The sequence below is a fragment of the Musca autumnalis genome, unplaced genomic scaffold, assembly GCF_047663935.1.
Source record: "Musca autumnalis isolate F117 unplaced genomic scaffold, ASM4766393v1 scaffold_3, whole genome shotgun sequence".
Taxonomy (NCBI): domain Eukaryota; kingdom Metazoa; phylum Arthropoda; class Insecta; order Diptera; family Muscidae; genus Musca; species Musca autumnalis.
In genome coordinates, this window is record NW_027411866.1 from 250,874,153 (window position 1) to 250,892,917 (window position 18,765).

Here is an 18,765-nt window from a genome sequence, read left to right on the forward strand (position 1 = left end):
TTAAGTGCACGTTGTGGGGTTTATTGGAGGTTTTCGATACATAAAAATGGAAGAATCCACGTAAGACTGACTGCCGGCCATGTAGTTAGATGTTGGTTAGGGAGAGAGGATCCATGTGTCGAAGGCTTGGAATAACCTGTCCACGAATATGGATGTCTCGTTCAGCGTTTACCTCTTTTGTCCACGATGTCAAGATGGTAGCTGTGAACTATGGGGCAGATAATTGTAGATTTCGATTTTCGAAGAAGTCTTTGAAGGTGGGGAGATAGCTATTTACATGTTTAATGACAGTTGCACCTGGTCGGTTTGGGGACCTTCGATACATAAAAATTTAAGAGTCCACTTAAGACTGTCTACCGGCCATGTAGTTCACCAACCATCTCTTGAGTTGTTTAGGGAGAGAGGTATCCATAAAGTCCTTCACGAGAATGGTATACTGTGTCGAAGGCTTTCGAAACCATGGCGGTGTGGGGTATTATATATTCGGCCCCGCCCGAAATTCATCCTTTCTTTGCTGAGTTTTTTTTTCAGAATTATTGCAAAGTCTGAAAGATTTAATGAAAAAAGACCATTAAAATTACCTGGTTTAATTTGATCCAGTTCCTTTAAGATGCGATCAAATTCAGTGGATTTCTTTGATCTGCTTTTTTCCTTACTTGGAGAATTCGATTCATCTAATTTGCTGTCTTCAGACGTTTTACATTCCTTGTCTTCAACAGTTTGAATTTCCGTACCAGTTTTACCATTACGATTGTTCTTGTCAGCGGTTGCAGGTGTATCTTGCATATCCGTAACTTTTTTGGCTTCTGAATTCGTCACTGGAACGTTTTTTGTGGGATCACCACGGCTATCATTAGGGGTATTCGTTTGGCTTGCGCTAAACGGAATTCGCTGGGCGGGTAAGGTGGTTTCCACGTTGGAAGTTGTTACATTTGTTTCTCTATTAGCCCTCATAACAGCTTGTACTCGTTGTTGCTCTCGCTCGATTTTCTTCTGCTCTTCCTCCGCTTTTCTACGTTTATATTCGGCATAGGTTATACTGCTTTTGGTCATGGAGGGTCCAGTATTTATCGGTGGTCGTCGATATGATGATCTATAATTTGGATTTTGGTTAGTATGTCCATACGTTGGCTGTTCCGTGTTTTGCACTGGATATTGGTATCTGAGGGAATGATTATTATCCGAAGTGGAATAAAAGTTATATTGATGATTTGCTGGATGGTGGTTGTTATGGGTAGCCTGTGGAAATGCATTATTTCCCAAGCATGATAAATCGATGCCTCCAGCACTTAGCAATGGTGAATTTTTATATTTATTCAACTCATTCCGAATCCGGGGATCGTTTAAATTAAGCTTACGTTGATGGGCCAACTTTTGAAATTGTGTATAATACGATGTTTCGCCAACATAGGGCTGATGTAGTGATGTAGGCGGCGGTTGTTGTGGCATACCTGAGGAGGCCATATTCGATTGTATATCATTGTGAAAACTTTGCTGGTTTATTGGTTGACTTATAGGATATGTATCTGTCAATGGTGGACTTATCGGACATACATTTGTCAATGGTGGACTTATAGAACGTGCATCTGCCAATGATGGAGCTTCAGGACATTCGTCATCCTCATGTTCTGCTGTCTTTTTTTGTAAAAGTGTTATCAATTGATGCAATAATTTTTCAATGTTACCATCTTTCTTCTCGCCAGTGGTTATAGTGTGGTTATTCAACAAATTTTCGAGGCTTGCTTCCTCTTGGCCACTGCTTTTATTACTCTCTTCAGTTGATTTACTAATTTCGGTAAGCTTTTCAGTGTCATCCATTATTTTAAGTACATTATTGTCTTCCTCAGCAATAAGACAAGTTTCCTTATTAGCAGGTACTGTGTTGTTTCTTGGCATGCTTACATGATTGTAATTCATTACAATCTTTTCTAATTTAATATTTGGAGTTTCCTCATCGCTAGAATCCAAGGAAATTGTCTCCTTTGGAACACTAATTTTGGTAGGATTTTTCTTTTCTCTTCTCTGAAATATTTGATTATCTCTATCACGCCTTTCAAATAATATCTCCTCTTTTACATTAATGGGTACATCTCCTCCCCAAATCAAATCATCATTGTAATCCGTTACAACCAAACTGTTGTTGTCTTGGGATGACAGCTGGTCTATTTGTTTCAACAAGTGGGACGAGTCATTATCTAAAGCATCCAAACCATTTGAAATCTTTTCAATTTTTGGAAATGTATTTGTGCTGGATTTTTTGGTATGTTTTGTTTTTGGTTTTTCTGGATATGATATGTAAACAATTTCCAAATCATCATCGTCTTTCTTGGAATGAGTTGTATGCTTTTGTTTTGTAGATTTTCTTTCATCTTCAGAACAAAGATCAATATATTGATGATTGATTTCATTTTTAAAAATGTTTAAAATTTTTGTCGGAATTTTCTGAAAAGAAAAAAAAAAAAAAACAATTAGCCTTCTACTAAAATTGGTAATATAACAATCTGATAGGCCGTTTATATATAACAAGGTTAACCCAGTGGGTCTGGGTTTCAAATGTCATTTCCATTGTATATACTTCAAACAAATCCTCATAAAGAAGGTTAACCCTGCAAAAAACTATAATATAAACGCCGTATGAATTCTAGCTTTGAAAACTAAAAATCTTATGCCTTGTTCAGACTGACGGTAATTCGCTCTCTATTCGTTGTTCGACCCCAAATTACGATATAATTACTTCATTTCCCATACAAAATTTTGAGAACGAACAACGATTTTTGTACATTGTTTAATTTAAATTACTCTCAGAACGATGATAAAATAAGTCCTATCTCTAACAAATGAGAGAATTTATCGAAATAAATTAATTATGACAGAAAAAATATAAAATTTTAAAATTTATTAGAAACCCAAATATTTTTAGAAAAACTGCAAAACGTGAATGAATACTAAATGGTTAAACGACTAGTATACATTCAAATCATACCAAATTTTCTCTTCTCTTTTACTACAGCTGCATTTCTTGTCCATCATTTTAAATTCGCGTACAAATTTAGAAACACAAATCAAGTGCCTGCCAGAAAGTCTGTATACCAAAAAGTTATTTTGGCAGGTCTCTCTCTCAATAATTTTGAAAATAGTAAAATTAGAAAATGTGCTGTAAACACCAAAATTGAAAGAAAAAATAGAAAAGATGAATGAAAATACTATTATATAATATTAAATAGATATCTGAAAGAAGGATAAATATTTCTTTCAGCTTATATCAATTAATTTTACTCGTCTTTTGGCTGAAACTTTCTTTAAATTCAGTAAACAAAGAGCATGAAAATATGAATCATGTTGCTATGAATTGTGTACCATGTCGTATGAACGGGTTAATTCGTGTACATAATTATGAGAGCGAATAACGTGATTCAAATGCTGGTATGAACATGGCATTAAAGGCCTGCGTACATAAGCTGCTTTGCCTGATTGCCTTGCTTTGCTGCTTCAATAAAAAATAAAAGAACAAAGAAGGCCGACCCAATTTCCAACTGATGGCAACCCAGTTCAAAATTTCGTCTTTATTCTATTATTTTTATTACGTCAGAAATGAAGCAGGAAAGCAAGGCAATCAGGCAGAGCGGCTTATGTACGCAGGCCTTAAGGCCTGCGTACATAAGCTGCTTTGCCTGGCTGCCTTGCTTTCCTGCTTCATTTTTGACATAATAAAAATAAAAGAATAAAGGAGGCCGAGCAAATTTCGAACTGGGTTGCCCTTTTCTTTTTTATTCTTTTATCAGAAGCAAGCAAGGCAACCAGGCGAGGCAGCTTATGTACGCAGGCCTTTACTTTGAACACAATTTTTAATCTCCCGATATATATTCGCTACCCATCCATATTTACCTACTGTAATGTCAATAATGTCCAATCAATGGTAAAAAGGAATCGATTGGACAATAAATAATACGGCCTGTAGAGCGATTTCAGGAAAATCCACATTTGGCCCCAATTCGGAAAGTCATACGACGTTTCGAATGAAGTTGAATAACTTGAGCTTGGTCTAAGCGCTATGAAGTGACGTAGCTGTGCCATTAAAATTTACGGGGCTTTGCATTTTTAAATCCAATTGAAACGATTAGCCTAGCAGTAATGAGTCATTCCCCAATCACTTAAGGCAATCAGGAACATTAGGGAATTCACTCCCATTCCATAGACGAATATTGGGTTTCTTTTAGTTTTTACTTTATCTGCTATAAGCTCTATTGTGTTCAATGGTAATTATTGAGGTGAATATATATTGAATATTGTTCATGAATAGAAAAGTGTTTTCAAAGTCCAAAGCATATGTAGTTTCAAATAACACACATATAAGCTCTGTTCCAGAACTAAAAAGTTTTTACAATTTTTACCACTTTTACACATTTTGCGTTCCCGTAACCCAACATTTATATGAAAATCGTTTACGACTTTTAAAACTTTTACGACTTTTACCACTTTATAAAGTACGGGAACAGGCCAATAATATTATAGAGTTTATTTATAAAACATATTCAACACTTTCCCTTGTTTCATAAGTTCACACCTATCTAATTTACAACATAATAAGTTCAAGCGTTCTTTCGCAAGAGGCTTGGTCATCATATCAGCATGTTGATTTGTAACGCATTGAATATTTGTAACGCATTGACTTTCCCTTCAGCAACCTTTTCCATTACGAAAAAATGTTTAATCAAAATATGCTTATACCCCGTTTATATATAACGGGATTTAACAACAAACTGACTGGGTTTTAAATGTCAATTCCATTGCTTATATTTCAAACAAATCCTCATAAAGAAGGTTAACCCTGCAAAAAGCTCTAATATAAACAGCATATTAGTCCTTCGATGAAATTCGGGGTTTTGTGCCAGACGGAGAGATGCAGTATTATCAATATATAAAAAAGGTACTTCTTTTATATTGACAATTTCTTTATATAAACGGCGTAACTAAATTAGCTCCTTACAGGCTTCGCTGGCAGCAATAATTTCAGCTTCTCTGGTTGAGGTTGATACTATTTTCTGTCGTGACTTGACCATGAGACAGCAGATCCAGCATAAGTATCTACAACACCCGATGTAGATCTACCGTTCTCAATACATCCTCCAAAATATGAATCGCTATAAGATTCGAGTACTTTTTGCCCTTTCCTTTCATATTTTAGGCCTTTTGTTAAAGTTCCAGATATGTATTTAAAAACTCTTTTCACCTTTAAAACATCTTCATGCGTAGGATTTTCCAAATGCCTAGATAAGTAGCAAACGCTGTATGCAAGATCAGGCCTTGTTCCAAGCATTAGGTACATCAAAGCTCCAACCGCTTGTCTATACGGAAATTCTGTTTTTGTTTTCCCTTCTTTATTAGATGTTGCAATTTTTTCCATAGGTTTTGACACTGACTTGCAATCCATAAAATTAAATCTTTTTATAATCCGCTAGGTGTATGCTTCTTGGTTGACCTTGATGTATTCCTTAGGGAATGACTTTAGTGCTTTTTTCAAGTCCAAGAAAATAATTTGCTTCTTCTGTTGTTATTTTGAATTCAGTTTTTAGTTATCTAAAATTTCTTTTAACTCATCACTATCCGTGGCTGCTACTAGTCCATCATGAAGCATACAATGCAACAATTAACTTATATCCATTTCTTGCTCTAATGTATAAGCACGGATCAGCCGTACTTGCTTTCAAACCTAGTTTTTCAAAATAACTCCCAATTCTCTTATTCCAACATCTTGGAGCTTGCTTCAATCCATATAAGCTTCTATTAGTGATCTTATAGTCGACATTCTAGCTACCGGACTGAACGTTTGATCATAGTCTAAACCCTTTTCTTGTTTAAACCCATTTATCACCAACCTTGCTTTATAGTTATCTACACTTTCATCTGCGTTCTGTTCCACTCGAAATACTCACTTTGTCGGGAGTGCCTTCGTATAATCTGGTAATTCTGTCAATACCCAAGTATTATTTTTATGCAAGGAGTTATTCTCATTTTTCATTGCTGAAATCCATTAATTTTTTTCATTGCAATTTATTGCTTCCTTATATGTTTGTGGAGTTGAAACGTTAATATCTATTTCTTGAGCACATAGTCATTATATTTTGAATTTGCGAGAAGTATACGGTCTCTAAAGTGGGGTACACACGATCAGTTTTGACTGTCAGTTTTGCTCAAATAATCGGTTGCTTAAAATGACACTCATCATTGTCAAAACTTTGGAAGTCTTCTTCTAAACTCAGATCATCTCCATTTGCTGTTGCTTCAAAATTACTTTCAATTCCTGCATTATTTTCCAATACTTCTTATGGCAAATCCTCATAATCATTAGCATCTTCGGCAAAATTACTTTCAATTCCTGTATTGTTTTCTAATTCTTCTGGTACATCTTCGTATTCATTTGCATGTTCCGACGAGGTATCTGAAACTTATTTATGGTTTCGGCTAATAAATGGTACATTAATCTCTGTGTCATTAGAATTCTGAAGCTTCCTCTCATGGCTTCCACTTGCAGACAGAGAATCCCCTTTAGATTTTTTTTTTTAAATTTTACATCTCTTGAAACTTGAACCGTTCGACTTTCTGGTATATAAATCCGATACCGTACATCTCCATCATAACCCACTAAAAATCCTTTTTGAGCCTTCTTGTCTATTTTTCTACGAATTTGTTGCGGTGTGTGTACATAGCACTTTGATCCAATTATTCGTAAATGGTTTATCCTTGGTTTCTTCCCAAGCCATAGTTCATAGGGACTTAAGGGTTGAGTATATAAGCTGCCTTGCCTGCTTACCTCGCTTGCTTCTGATAATAGAATAAAAAAGAAAAGGTTAACCCAGTTCGAAATTTGCTCGGCCTAAATTGACGTTTTCACTAATTCTGCCCATATTGATTCAGGAAATGTTATTTCGGGATTTGTATACTTAAATGTCCTAGCCATTTCAACAATTGTTCTATTTTCCCGATAACATCTTCCGTTTTGTGGAGTGGAGTTATGCCATTTTGAGATAATATTCTTTTCACATCCTTGTTGTTGAATTCTAATTCGTTCTCACTTAAAAATGTTTTAACTACATGACCATTAGACTTTGCATGAGCCAACATCTGTACAAGGGTATCTTTCACCTCTAGTTTATTTTTAGCTACATATCCTTATCTGTATTTAGTATAATCATCTTTGTAAACAATAAGGTACCTGAAGCCACAGACGTCAGCAGATATAAGGTCCCCTGGAGCAGTTGCATTTTCTCTTCTTCCAAAGGTATTTCTGCTTGATATCCCATAAACACAAGGTTCACATATTTCTTTTTCCATACTAACTTTTATATTGAAGTCATGTTTTAATTTGTCTTGAACATGGCGTTTATCTTGGTGTCCCCATCTTTCATGATAAAGTTGAAGCATAGACGTATCTCCAATAGCTAAAAACACATTCTCGGCTTTTTCAGGTTTTATTGGGTATATTGAAGCTTTAAAAGTATTTTCTTTTATTGATCTACTTCCATTTAAAAGCGTTTGTCCATTCACAACCAAACAACACTTTGTAAAAGTTGATTTGAATTTGCTATTGGGATTTCGATCTTGTGTGGCCAAAACTGAAAAATACCACAAATCTATAAGAGTCAATTTTAATTTTTTTCCGTTGACCTTCGAAATTATTTTAATATTCCCCTTTCCATATGCTTTAATAATCTCTTTTCCTGCAGCCAGTATTACTTGCGGTTCATTGAACTGTACAAATTCAGAAAAAAGTTCGAAATCATTAGTGACATGCTTTGTAGCTCCATTGTCAATCCACCAATCACTTCCATATGATACCCTTTGTTCCTTTGTGTTAGCACTAAGAGCGGTATTGACATTAACGGGGGCGAAATTCTTCACAGGTCTTCTATCTGCAATCAATTTACGGCAATTCTTTACCCAATGCCCCTTCTTCTTATATTTGGTATATTTCTTCGCGTCCTTATCCCGGATATTTCTTTTGGGCTTCACAAATAGTGCTTCCTGGTTATTCTTGGAATCGGTGATACCTTTTTGAAAGTTCCTTTCAAATAGGCATATTTGCATCAGTAACTCATCCAACGACTTGTCTGCACACTTTGTTAGCATCATCCAACTTGAACGGAATTTCATATGAGGAAGGAAAAAATATGCAGGATCTTACAAATGAGGAGCATATCTGCCAAAATATGTTCTCCCTTAGTCCTCAATCCATTGTTGAGATCATCCCACAGGCCCCTAAGTTTAGCAATATGTATCGAAGCATCTTGCTTTTCTTCCCATTTGAACGAGAAAAGTTCAATATAAATCTTAAATAGTTGGTCCTTTGACGTGGCTTCAAAAATATTCGCTAGCGCTTCCCACAAAGCTGAATTTTGGTGGAGAGCTAGGGTTGGCCATTAGAAGCAACGTCCTAAAAGTCCCCATCGATCCCATGTGTGCAAAACAAGTTGTTCGGGGTCAAAGGTCATTTTTTGAGGCATTATTCAGTTTTTTTTAATTTTTCTCAAAAACGATAATACTTAGCAAAAGCCCGCTAAAGTAAGAGTTGTAGATTCAATAATTGTCTACAAGATTGGTCCTTATGATTCGTAAAAAAGACTTATCATTTTCGAGATATCTCGATCTAAAGGTCAAATAAAAAATTAGCCGCGTAAGTACATTATGAGGCGAAACGGTTAAAGTAACGACACTATGTGTTAGATACTTCCGTAAGCTTTCAAACAATATCCACTTTGCAGTAATCGGTTCAGTAGAACCGGGTCTAACCCGGTTTTTAAATTTGGCCTTTCGGGTCTAATAACCGGCGAACCGGATCCGCAACCGTTGAAAATTATACATTTCCGTAATCAGCGCAACAAACCCTACCTTCGGGCAAAACTTGAAAAAAATCGGAGAGTTTTCGTTGGGGTCGTTCCCGTTGGGCTTTCGATTATACATGTGGGTTAAATGGGCAATTTTTGCATAAAATGACTCTAACATTGAATAACTCTACTAAACAGACTCCGATTTTGTTGGAATTTTTTTAGAAGATAGCTATAATTTCGCTCTTCAAGAAAATATATATATTTTTGGGGGACAGACCCGATTACTTCGCTTATTTTAGCCGGTTCATCTGAATATGTGAATATTTCCCTTATAAGTGCATAAAAATCATGTGTTTTTTAGAACAGCTATATCTCAAGAATGGTTCCTTCTAAGAAAAAAATTGTAAGGGTCAAACTTGTAGATAATTTTTCTGTCTACAATATTTACTTTAGTCACTTTGTGATTAGATCAACCATTTTCAAAAAATAAATCCGAAAACCTAAAAACCCCTAAATTTTGACCTTTGACCCCGAATAATTTTGTTTGCACACATGGGATCGATGGGGACTTTTAGGACGTTGCTTCTAATGGCAAACCCTAGCTTTCCACCAAAATTCAGCTTTGTGGGAATTTTTGCTATTTCAATGTCTATTTTGACCGGACTATGTTATGGTATTTGTTAAAATTGTCTTCGCATATGCATTTGCTTTTCGATCAAATTCGACCTTTTCTTATGCTCTCTTGATAGAGTCTCGTTTGCTCAATTTTCGAGGGGTTCTGGTTTCTCAATTTTGTTGTCGATGACTTCCAAAGCGCCTTCATAAAAATCCAAAATGTCTCTGTCTTTTCTTTTCCATATTGGCCAGTCCGATGCGCAAATTCCATTATTTCTACTTGTTGTTCTCCTTTTGATGCTGATATCCCTTTATCCAGATGTCCTTTTATTTTTATCCTTAAGTCTCCTCTTTGAAAAGAAATCCTTGTTACTATTTTTTATTTGACACGAAAAAAAACTATTTTATTTCTGAGACTGGGCCCATAACCTATTGTGTTCAATGGTATTTTTTTTTTTGAATAAATACAAACAATTGTTTTAAAACACAAAGCATATTTATAAAACTAAATATAATAGTATGGTGTTTACTTATAAAACATATTCAACGGATTTCTGGCACTTGCCAGGACAATTTCAGATTGAGAGGTCGTATAACATGATTTTGCGTTTTGTACTTTAGTTAAAGCGTTATGATCATGTCTCCAGCTACTCACTGCATATTTGGAAGTTCCCTTTAATATGTGTATATGTTGAATTACGATTATTGAAAATGTTTTATTCTATAGTCCACACTAATTGCCCTGATTTCTTGCGTATCAAGCTCATTTTTTTCGCGTTCAACTCGCCAAACACAACTTTTAACTCCTCACTTCTCTTTCATGATTTTCGCGCAGTCATTTATTGTAACGGTAGAACGGATATGGAACCAACTTCCCGTGCTATTACATACTTTCGCAATTCCTGTCCATATATTTGCAAGAAAATATGCTGAATTTGCCCCTAATGAAATAAATGAAATGAAATTCTTTTTAAATTCTTACCTTATCAGTACATTCGGTTAGATTTCGATATTGAGTTTTTATTGACTTCTCAATCTTTATAAGATCGTTTAGAGGATACCTAAAAATTCCCAAAAAAAAAAAAAACACTAAAAAGAAACAACAATTTAAAAAATTTGTGTTCTTCTTACCTTTTCTTGTTTAGAATCCAACTTCTTATATCTATAAACTTGGCATATTTGTGTTTGTCGATATCGATAATAAAATCGATAAATGGTACATACTTCAAAAGATCATCTAATTTTTCATCAATTTCCTTTTCCATTTTCGTATATCTAAAATAAAGAGGCAAACCAAATATTTGAATCTGAGGATCATAATGTACACAGTTAAAACATAAAACGTTCGATGAAGTGTATTTTTTGTTGCGAACCGTTTTGAAAATTGTGAACAATATTTATAGAGAATCTTTCAAAACAGCAACATTTTATTGAGATCAAAAATTAATATTTTCTATGTGATTAGCGGTGTTTGCGTGTTTTTCTTTTTATTTCATATTACTTTTGTAGTGTTATTAAACAGCAGATTTTAATTTTTTCAACATTTATTTGCTTCAGCTTCCATTTGTTCTCTCAAAATTTATTGTCGTCTGCAATAGTTTTTGTAAGAAACGCGTTCTTCGGCTGTTTGATATCTGCAAAAAATATACATTTAACATTTTTATATATGTTCGCTATATTTGTAGAATACAGAGTAATGGGTAGCATGAAGGAGTTAATTTACAATTGGTTTGTATGAGTACATAAGTTAGCGCAGTTAGTAGTGAGAATGTTTTCGAATAATATGTCGCATATTCTGGACGAATCAAATAACAACCGACAAACAAACAACCTGAGACGAATTTTCATAAAAGCGCTCTACAGGCCAGATTTATGGATTAATAGATGAATAAATTAACAGTGCATTGTTGTGTTTATAAAAACAATTCCCACAAAAATTTGTGAACATTGGCTCGGATTTGAATATAATTAGACTCCAAATTACCCATAATTGGCCAGTATGTATAAATCTGACCCGATTTTCATAAATCTGTGTGGGATTTGTTTTTTAACCACAAAAACATTTTTTTTATCGATTGGACAGTAATTGCGGCATTTAGAGCAATTTCGTGAAAATTCACCTTTGGCCCCATACAAATTACTATGGAAATAAAGATCGCCCGATCACTATAAAATTGCATATTTTTGGATCAAATGGAAAAACATGTAGGGGGTGAGAGCCTGAAGAAAAACAAATACTCCTTTTTGGGTCATGCTGGTTCATATCCGGTCTCTCATGGAGTTCTAATATTAAACTCATGGAGTTTTAATATTTCAATAAATTTCCGATAGAGTTTTGCAACATCTATAAAGTATCTATTTTTCCATACATGAGCATCAAAGCTATGAATAGATCGGCACACATTTTTCATTTGGGCTTTAGTTGCACCAATGGGTTTTAAATGATTTTTTCCATGTTGCATTTATTGTCATTTTTGTTGCTTCTTCCTTCTTGAGTAAATGTTTTATGAAAGATAATTTTGGAATTAACAACATCTCTATATACCTGTAGTCATTTACTCTTCTTATATTTTCTCGATGGAAGGTCAATTTTCTGTCTACAGAAAGGATTCTTCCTCTCTTGAATACCATTGTTTCCGAATTTGATCCATTATCCATTTATGACTCTAAATTATTAATAATTTTCTGGATAGTTTTAAACGGCGCACATAGGAGTAATGGATGTTAAAAGTTGATTAAAACTCCTAAAAACCTCATTTATAATCCGATTGATTAATATTTTGCACAAATCATATCTTTGGTCCAAGGACTATTTTTGTAGAAAATAATGAAAATCGGTCCAGATTTGGATATAGCTCCCATATATATTAGCATCGGATATGAGGTAAATAATGCACTAAAAGCGCAATATATATATATATCCGATATATGCATCCAGAACGAGACCAGAAAACAGTGTGTCAATTTTGGTTCAAATCGGTTCAGATTTATATAGTTATATATCCATTCGATATTTTATTTCTATTATTATTTCTAAATTATTCCACTTTTATATGAGAAAAAACCGTGATTTTTCGGAATGGCGCAAACTTATATCAAATGTTATGATACATTCTGATATATAAGGGACCCGCTTATAACACAGACCAAAAGTTAGTGTTGGCAAACGTTGCCAAAATATTTTTTTAATTTTTTTTAAATTGTTTTACATACATTATTCCAATTTTACTTCAGAAAAACCAGTGATTTTTACGAATGGCGCAAACATTTATCAAAAGTTTTGATTTAGTCTGATAAATAAGAGCCCCGGCTTTAAGACAGATCAAAAATTAGTGTTGACAAACGTTGCCAAAATATGTTTGTAATTTTTTTAAAATTGTTTTACATAAATTATTTAAATTTTACTTCAGAAAAACCAGTGATTTTTCCGAATGGCGCAAACATTTATCAAAAGTTTTGATTTAGTCTGATAAATAAGAGCCCCGGCTATACGACAGATCAAAAATTAGTCTTGGCAAACGTTGCCAAAATATTTTTGTAATTTTTTTAAAGTTGTTTTACATAAATTATTCCAACTTAACTGCAGAAACAAATTTAAAGGTTTTCATGATTGCAGTGGAGAAAAATATGATTATTTCAGATTGGCGCAACTATGCGTAGCGTATTATCTTTGAATCAGCATAATCTGTAGAATCTTGCATAAAACACCAAAAGTAACTATGGTCCGCCATCGTACACATCATGTAGTATTTCATTATTGAAATTTGAGTTATCATAAAAGATATCTATGAATGACGGGATGTATCACAATAAACTAATAGTGAAGATGCAAAAACAATTATCTTTGGCGATTTTTATGAGCTCTAATACACATGAGTACAAATAAAATAAGTAGATTTGGCGAACGCTGGAACAAAATATATTTCTATTTTGTAAATGTTTTTCTTAAATACTTCCATATTTAAATATTTCAATGGTTTTAGTTGATAAAAATGGAATTTTTTTAGAATGGCGCAAATATGCGCAAAATATTATGATTGGATCTAATGTTGGAGACTTCAGTGCATAAATCACCAAAAGTAATTATGGTCCGCAAACGTTCGCATCATGCACTTTTTCACTTTTGAAAGTTGAGTTATCTTAAAAATTATCATAAAAAATATGAATGAGGGAAGAGGCGTACCACCATTATTAAAGAGTGAAGCTGCAAAAAGAATTTGGAACTTTTATAAGCTTAACTTGTACGGAGAATATACAAAAACAAAAAAATCTTGAAAATTATAAATTTTCGCGAAAATATTTTCATTTCAATGTTCACTTCATTTTATAATATTTGAACATGTACTTTTTTGCTTTTATTATAGCTGAGTTCAATCGGCTGCTGCTTCGGATTGGTTAACCTCAGATAGTTGCGGATGGTCGTAGCGAATGGGGAAAAGGGTCAGGTGACTGTATACCAATAGTTTGTTTTTAAAAACGCGATTTTTATATGTTGAGTTTTGATTAACTTTTGGCCTATATTACCCGTATGTGCGGCGTTTGCATTAGAACAGTTTGCCGGGTTAACCTTCTTCATGAGTATTTATTTGACGAATGTATTATTATATTCCCGAGGGTGTTTGTCAGTTCTCCTACCGGGCGCGTCCCCACCGACGGATAGGGGGAGGTGGATGGTCGTGCTACTCTATCATTTACGAGGGAAATCACTTGTGACATGACCCGTCTAGGGTGGAGTGGCACGACCACCTACCTCTGGAACCTCTGAGGTTCCCGCGGACAAAAAACTGACTACGGGGGTGTTCCCCTAAAATAAAAAACAAACATGGAGGACAAAGAAGGAATAAAAGCTACGGTGCAGGGCCTAAATAACCCAGTACCGGCGGGGAATAGTGATCTGCCTGCGAGTCACACCTCGTCGTCATCAAGCGATCGTGAGCAAACATCTCCCACAGATGTGGGTGCCTTGGTCTGCGGTCGACGGTACTGCTACAAGCACGCAACCGAAAGGTAAAAAATATGAGGAGAAGGGGAAGCGAAGGGAGAGTTTAACCTGGACCCAGCCATCTGAGGATGGCAGCGACCCTGACTCCGAATCAGACAGCAGTTGCAAAATCAACACCACCGTTGTGGAGAAGCCCGTTAACGAGGAGGTCCACAAGATGTTAGAAGAGGTAAGCGAAAGCATATCTAAACTTACAACGGAGAAAAAAGTTCGGTGGACTGGAGCCCAGAGACGTAGGTACAGGAGGATCCAGGCACAGCTAAATAAAGAACAGCGGGCCGCCCCAAAAGAGATCAACAATCTCTCCACTTCTTCGGAAGCGGCGGATCTCCAGAGGAAGAAAATACCGCCAAACCAAGTAAGAAGAAAATGAGCATCCCACCATCAAATGCCCTAAGAAATTCCTCTCAAAACCCACGCGAAGGAGACTGCCCAAAGAACCCTTCGACGGAGGGCGAAAAGGAGTGCTCGGGCACAAAGAGGGTGAGCGCGACTGCGGAATCCTCTGGAATTTCCAAGGGCTCTGATAAGAAGCCCAAGGTCACAAGGCGTATTACATCTGTAATGCAGTCACCTTTATAGTTGGAAGGGCACGAGTCGGGCAAGAAGAAGAGGATGCCCACCAATCCAGCAAGGAGGACAAAAAACCGAGCAATACCGAAGACGGGGTCGAAGCCATCAGCGACTCCCAAGAAGCCCGTTTACTGGATGCCTCATGATTGAGGTTATCCAGATAAACCTCCATCGGAGCGAAACGGCAACTCAAGCCCTGATGGATAAAATAAACAAAGGTAATATACACATCGGTTTAATCCAGGAACCTTGGACCGTAAAGAACAAGGTTTCCGGACTAAACCACATTAATTACCAACTCTTTTACGCGAATACAAGAAACCGACCGAGGACCTGTATTATATGCCATAACAACTTAAGCTTTCTTTTCTCCCCAGAGCACAGTGGTTCTGCCCGTGGACAAAAATCGAACAATTGATGGCGACAAATTTTATTGCGATTGAAATAAATATTCTCTAAACATATCAAATTTTTAACATCCAGCCTTATTTTTGTAAATTAACAGCGGTTATACGCCAAGTTAAGTCGAAGAAGTTGTGATTTGTATGTGAGCCCTTAAAAACGAAAAATACATCCGCAAAGCATTCGTAGGTTATGAGTAAAATTATAAAAAATTGGAGAGGTAAATGTGCCATTTTCAAAATGAAACTTATAGGCGATGGCATTGGCAATATTTTTACGAAAAAACAAATTCATAATTCGTTTTCTATCTTCATTAAAAATAAATTCTTAATAAATGACTTTTTCTGCTATTTTTAATATAATTACAATTAATTTAGGTTGAGTTTTACTAATGTTGTGAGCATTTGTGAGTTTCGAAATTTTTTTTAGAATGCAGGGAAAAGTCTCTAGTTTACGACTAAAAAAGTCCAGCTGCCCCCATCTGCCACCCGCTATGTTATACCTCTTATACCACGCCCGTAAAATCGTCAAAATTCCGAAAATCGGGAGGTATGTTTACATGGGAGCTATTCCTAAACTTTTGGCAAGGAGGTATTCTGTTCACTCAGAACTCAAAATGCAAAATTACAGCCAAATCGGTTGGAAAATGTGGGTAAAATCGTCAAAATTCCGAAAATCGGGAGGTACGTTTATATGGGGGCTATACCTAAACGTAGACCCATATTGACCATTTTTTGCATAGAGATATTTGGTTCACTCAGAACTCAAAATGCCAAATTACAGCCAAATCAGTTAGAAAATTTCGCTAAAATTGTCAAAATACCGAAAATCTGAGGGTACATTTATATGGCGGCTATACCTAAACGTGGACCTATATTGAATATTTTTTGCAAGGAGGTAGTTTATTCACTCAGAACTCAAAATGCAAAATAACATCCACACCGGTTGATTAATTTGGCCAAAATCGTCAAAATACCACAAATCGGGCGGTACCTTTCTATGGGAGCTATACCCAAATGTGGACCTACATCCACTAAAAATGGTTTTCTATATTTTTGGCTTGTTATAAACCTATGTTTAAAATTTGGAGGCGGTAGCTCGATTAGAACTATTTTTGGCACTCTTTTCCATACAAGTGGGACCACTGTGCAGAGTTGTCAACCTCGGACGCCACAGTGTTGAAGCAAGGGAATGGTAATATATGCCTAGCATCAATTTACCTGCCGTTCGACTCGCCGACATTACCACCTTCGTCGGAGCTGCAGCAACTGGTGAGGAAAATCAAGCAAACAGGTAACGAAGTACTACTAGGTAGCGATGCTAACTCTCACCACATTTCGTGGGGTAGTACTAATACTAACAAGAGGGGTCAAGCCCTTCTAGAATTTTTGAATACTAACGATAACCCTTAACATAGGAAATACACCTTTGTTAACAGAGTAAGGGAGGAAGTATTAGATGTAACAATATGTTCAGAAAATCTTATAAACGAGGTACATGAGTGGAGGGTTTCAAAGGAACACTCCTTCTCTGACCATAGGTATATTAGGTTTAAAATATCAAGGCCACCGCCGAATCCGATAACTTTCCGAAATAAATCCAAAACTAATTGGACTAAATTCGGAAAACAAGTTAAAGATAGACTAGGACAAGAAGTTGAGGATTGCCTAAGCAAAGAAGATATAGATAGAAATGTCAATAAACTAACAGAGGCTCTACGAGGGCAGTTCGGAAACTTCTTAGCCTAGCACAAAAAGCGCGGTATAAACAGAAAAAAGTTAAGTGTTTTGGAAACTTCCATCTCTGTTATGAACACATGTTAAATTTTCTTTCGATCTGGCAACTCCTTCATATAGAAACAGGTGTTCAAAAAAGACGCATCCGCAATTTTTTTACAATGGAAAAATTAGAAATGCTTGCTGTCATTAAATATTTACATAAAATGTTTATCGGGACAAGAAATTCATAATGATATGGTGAAAGTGTTAGGTGAAAGTGCTCCTTCATATGCAACAGTAAAAAATTGGGTTGCTGAATTTAAACGTGGTCGTACAAGTGGACGTAGTGGACGTCCAAAAACAGCAACAACAACAGAAATTGTAGCCAAAGTGCATGATATGGTATTAAATGATCGACGAATAAAAGTGCGTGAAATTGCTAATATCATGGGCATCTCAAATGATCGAGTCCATTTAATTTCGCATGAAGAACTACAGATGAAAAAGCTTTCTGCAAGATGGGTGCCGCATTTGTTAACAGTCGATCAAAAACCCATAAGAATGAACATTTCTCAAGCTTGTTTGGATCGTTTTAAGCGAAATAAAATGGATTTTAAGCGTCGTTTCATAACTGTTGATGAGACATGGATCCACCACTATACTCCAGAGACAAAAAAACAATCAAAACAATGGACTGAAGCTGGAGGAAGTGCCCCAAAAAAGGCAAAAACAATTCAATCGGCTGGTAAGGTTATGGCAACGGTTTTTTGTGACTTCAAAGGTATTTTATTGATTGACTATCTGCAAAAGGGTAAACAATAAATTCAGAGTACTATTGCAACCTTTTGGATCAATTAAATGTTCAAATTCGAGAAATACGTCCTGGCTTACAACACAAAAAAATAATTTTTCATCAAGACAACGCACCAGCGCACAAGAGTGTTTTAACAATGGCTAAAATCAACGAATTAAAGTACGAGTTGCTTGACCACCCACCTTATTCTCCTGATTTAGCTCCCAGTGACTTTTACTTGTGTTCCTAAATCGAAAAAAAATTCCTTGCTGGCAAGCGTTTTACCTCAAATGAAGATGCAATTACAGTTGTAAACCACTATGTTGAAGACCTTGAGGAAAACTATTTTAATCAAGGGATAGAATTGCTAGAAATGCGTTTGACTAAGTGTATTGAAGTTTCAGGAGGTTATATTGAAAAATAAACATATTTTTGAAAAACTATTCTCTTTCATTGATAGGCTAAGAAGTTTCCGAACCGCCCTCGTAGTAAGGTCTTTCGAAGAAAGTTGTCCGAGAGAGGAAATCTGCCTACGAAAAACCCTGGATGACAGGGGAAATTCGTAACAAAGGCAAAGAGGTCCGAAGACTTTACAATAGGGCAAAAAAAAACAGCTGTATTCTGGGACAACTACCAAACAAAACTAAAGGAATACAACAAAATGACAAGAAACGCCAAACGGAATTCCTGGAAGCTTTTTTGTGAACAGGTAGATAGCGTAAATGACGTCTCTAAAATTCAAAAGTTTCTATCTAAAACTCACTCACAACCCGAGCTTATGGTTGATGAGACGTGTAAAAAGATGGAAACAACCGAGGAAACTCTTAGCCTTCTGAT

The 18,765-nt window shown here is 35.7% G+C and overlaps 1 protein-coding gene across 1 annotated transcript in view; it reads right to left on the reverse strand.

Annotated features, from left to right (window-relative positions):
• LOC141399320 (uncharacterized) overlaps nt 1-18,765 on the reverse strand; it is a 51,503-nt gene that overhangs the window by 14,357 nt on the left and 18,381 nt on the right. The window contains exons 2-4 of the mRNA XM_073977826.1: nt 10,572-10,715; nt 10,423-10,501; nt 582-2,442 (exon numbers count right to left, since the gene is read on the reverse strand). Of these exons, the coding sequence (XP_073833927.1) occupies nt 582-2,442; nt 10,423-10,501; nt 10,572-10,705 (2,074 nt within the window). The 5' untranslated portion in view covers nt 10,706-10,715. The remainder of the gene's footprint in view (nt 1-581; nt 2,443-10,422; nt 10,502-10,571; nt 10,716-18,765) is intronic.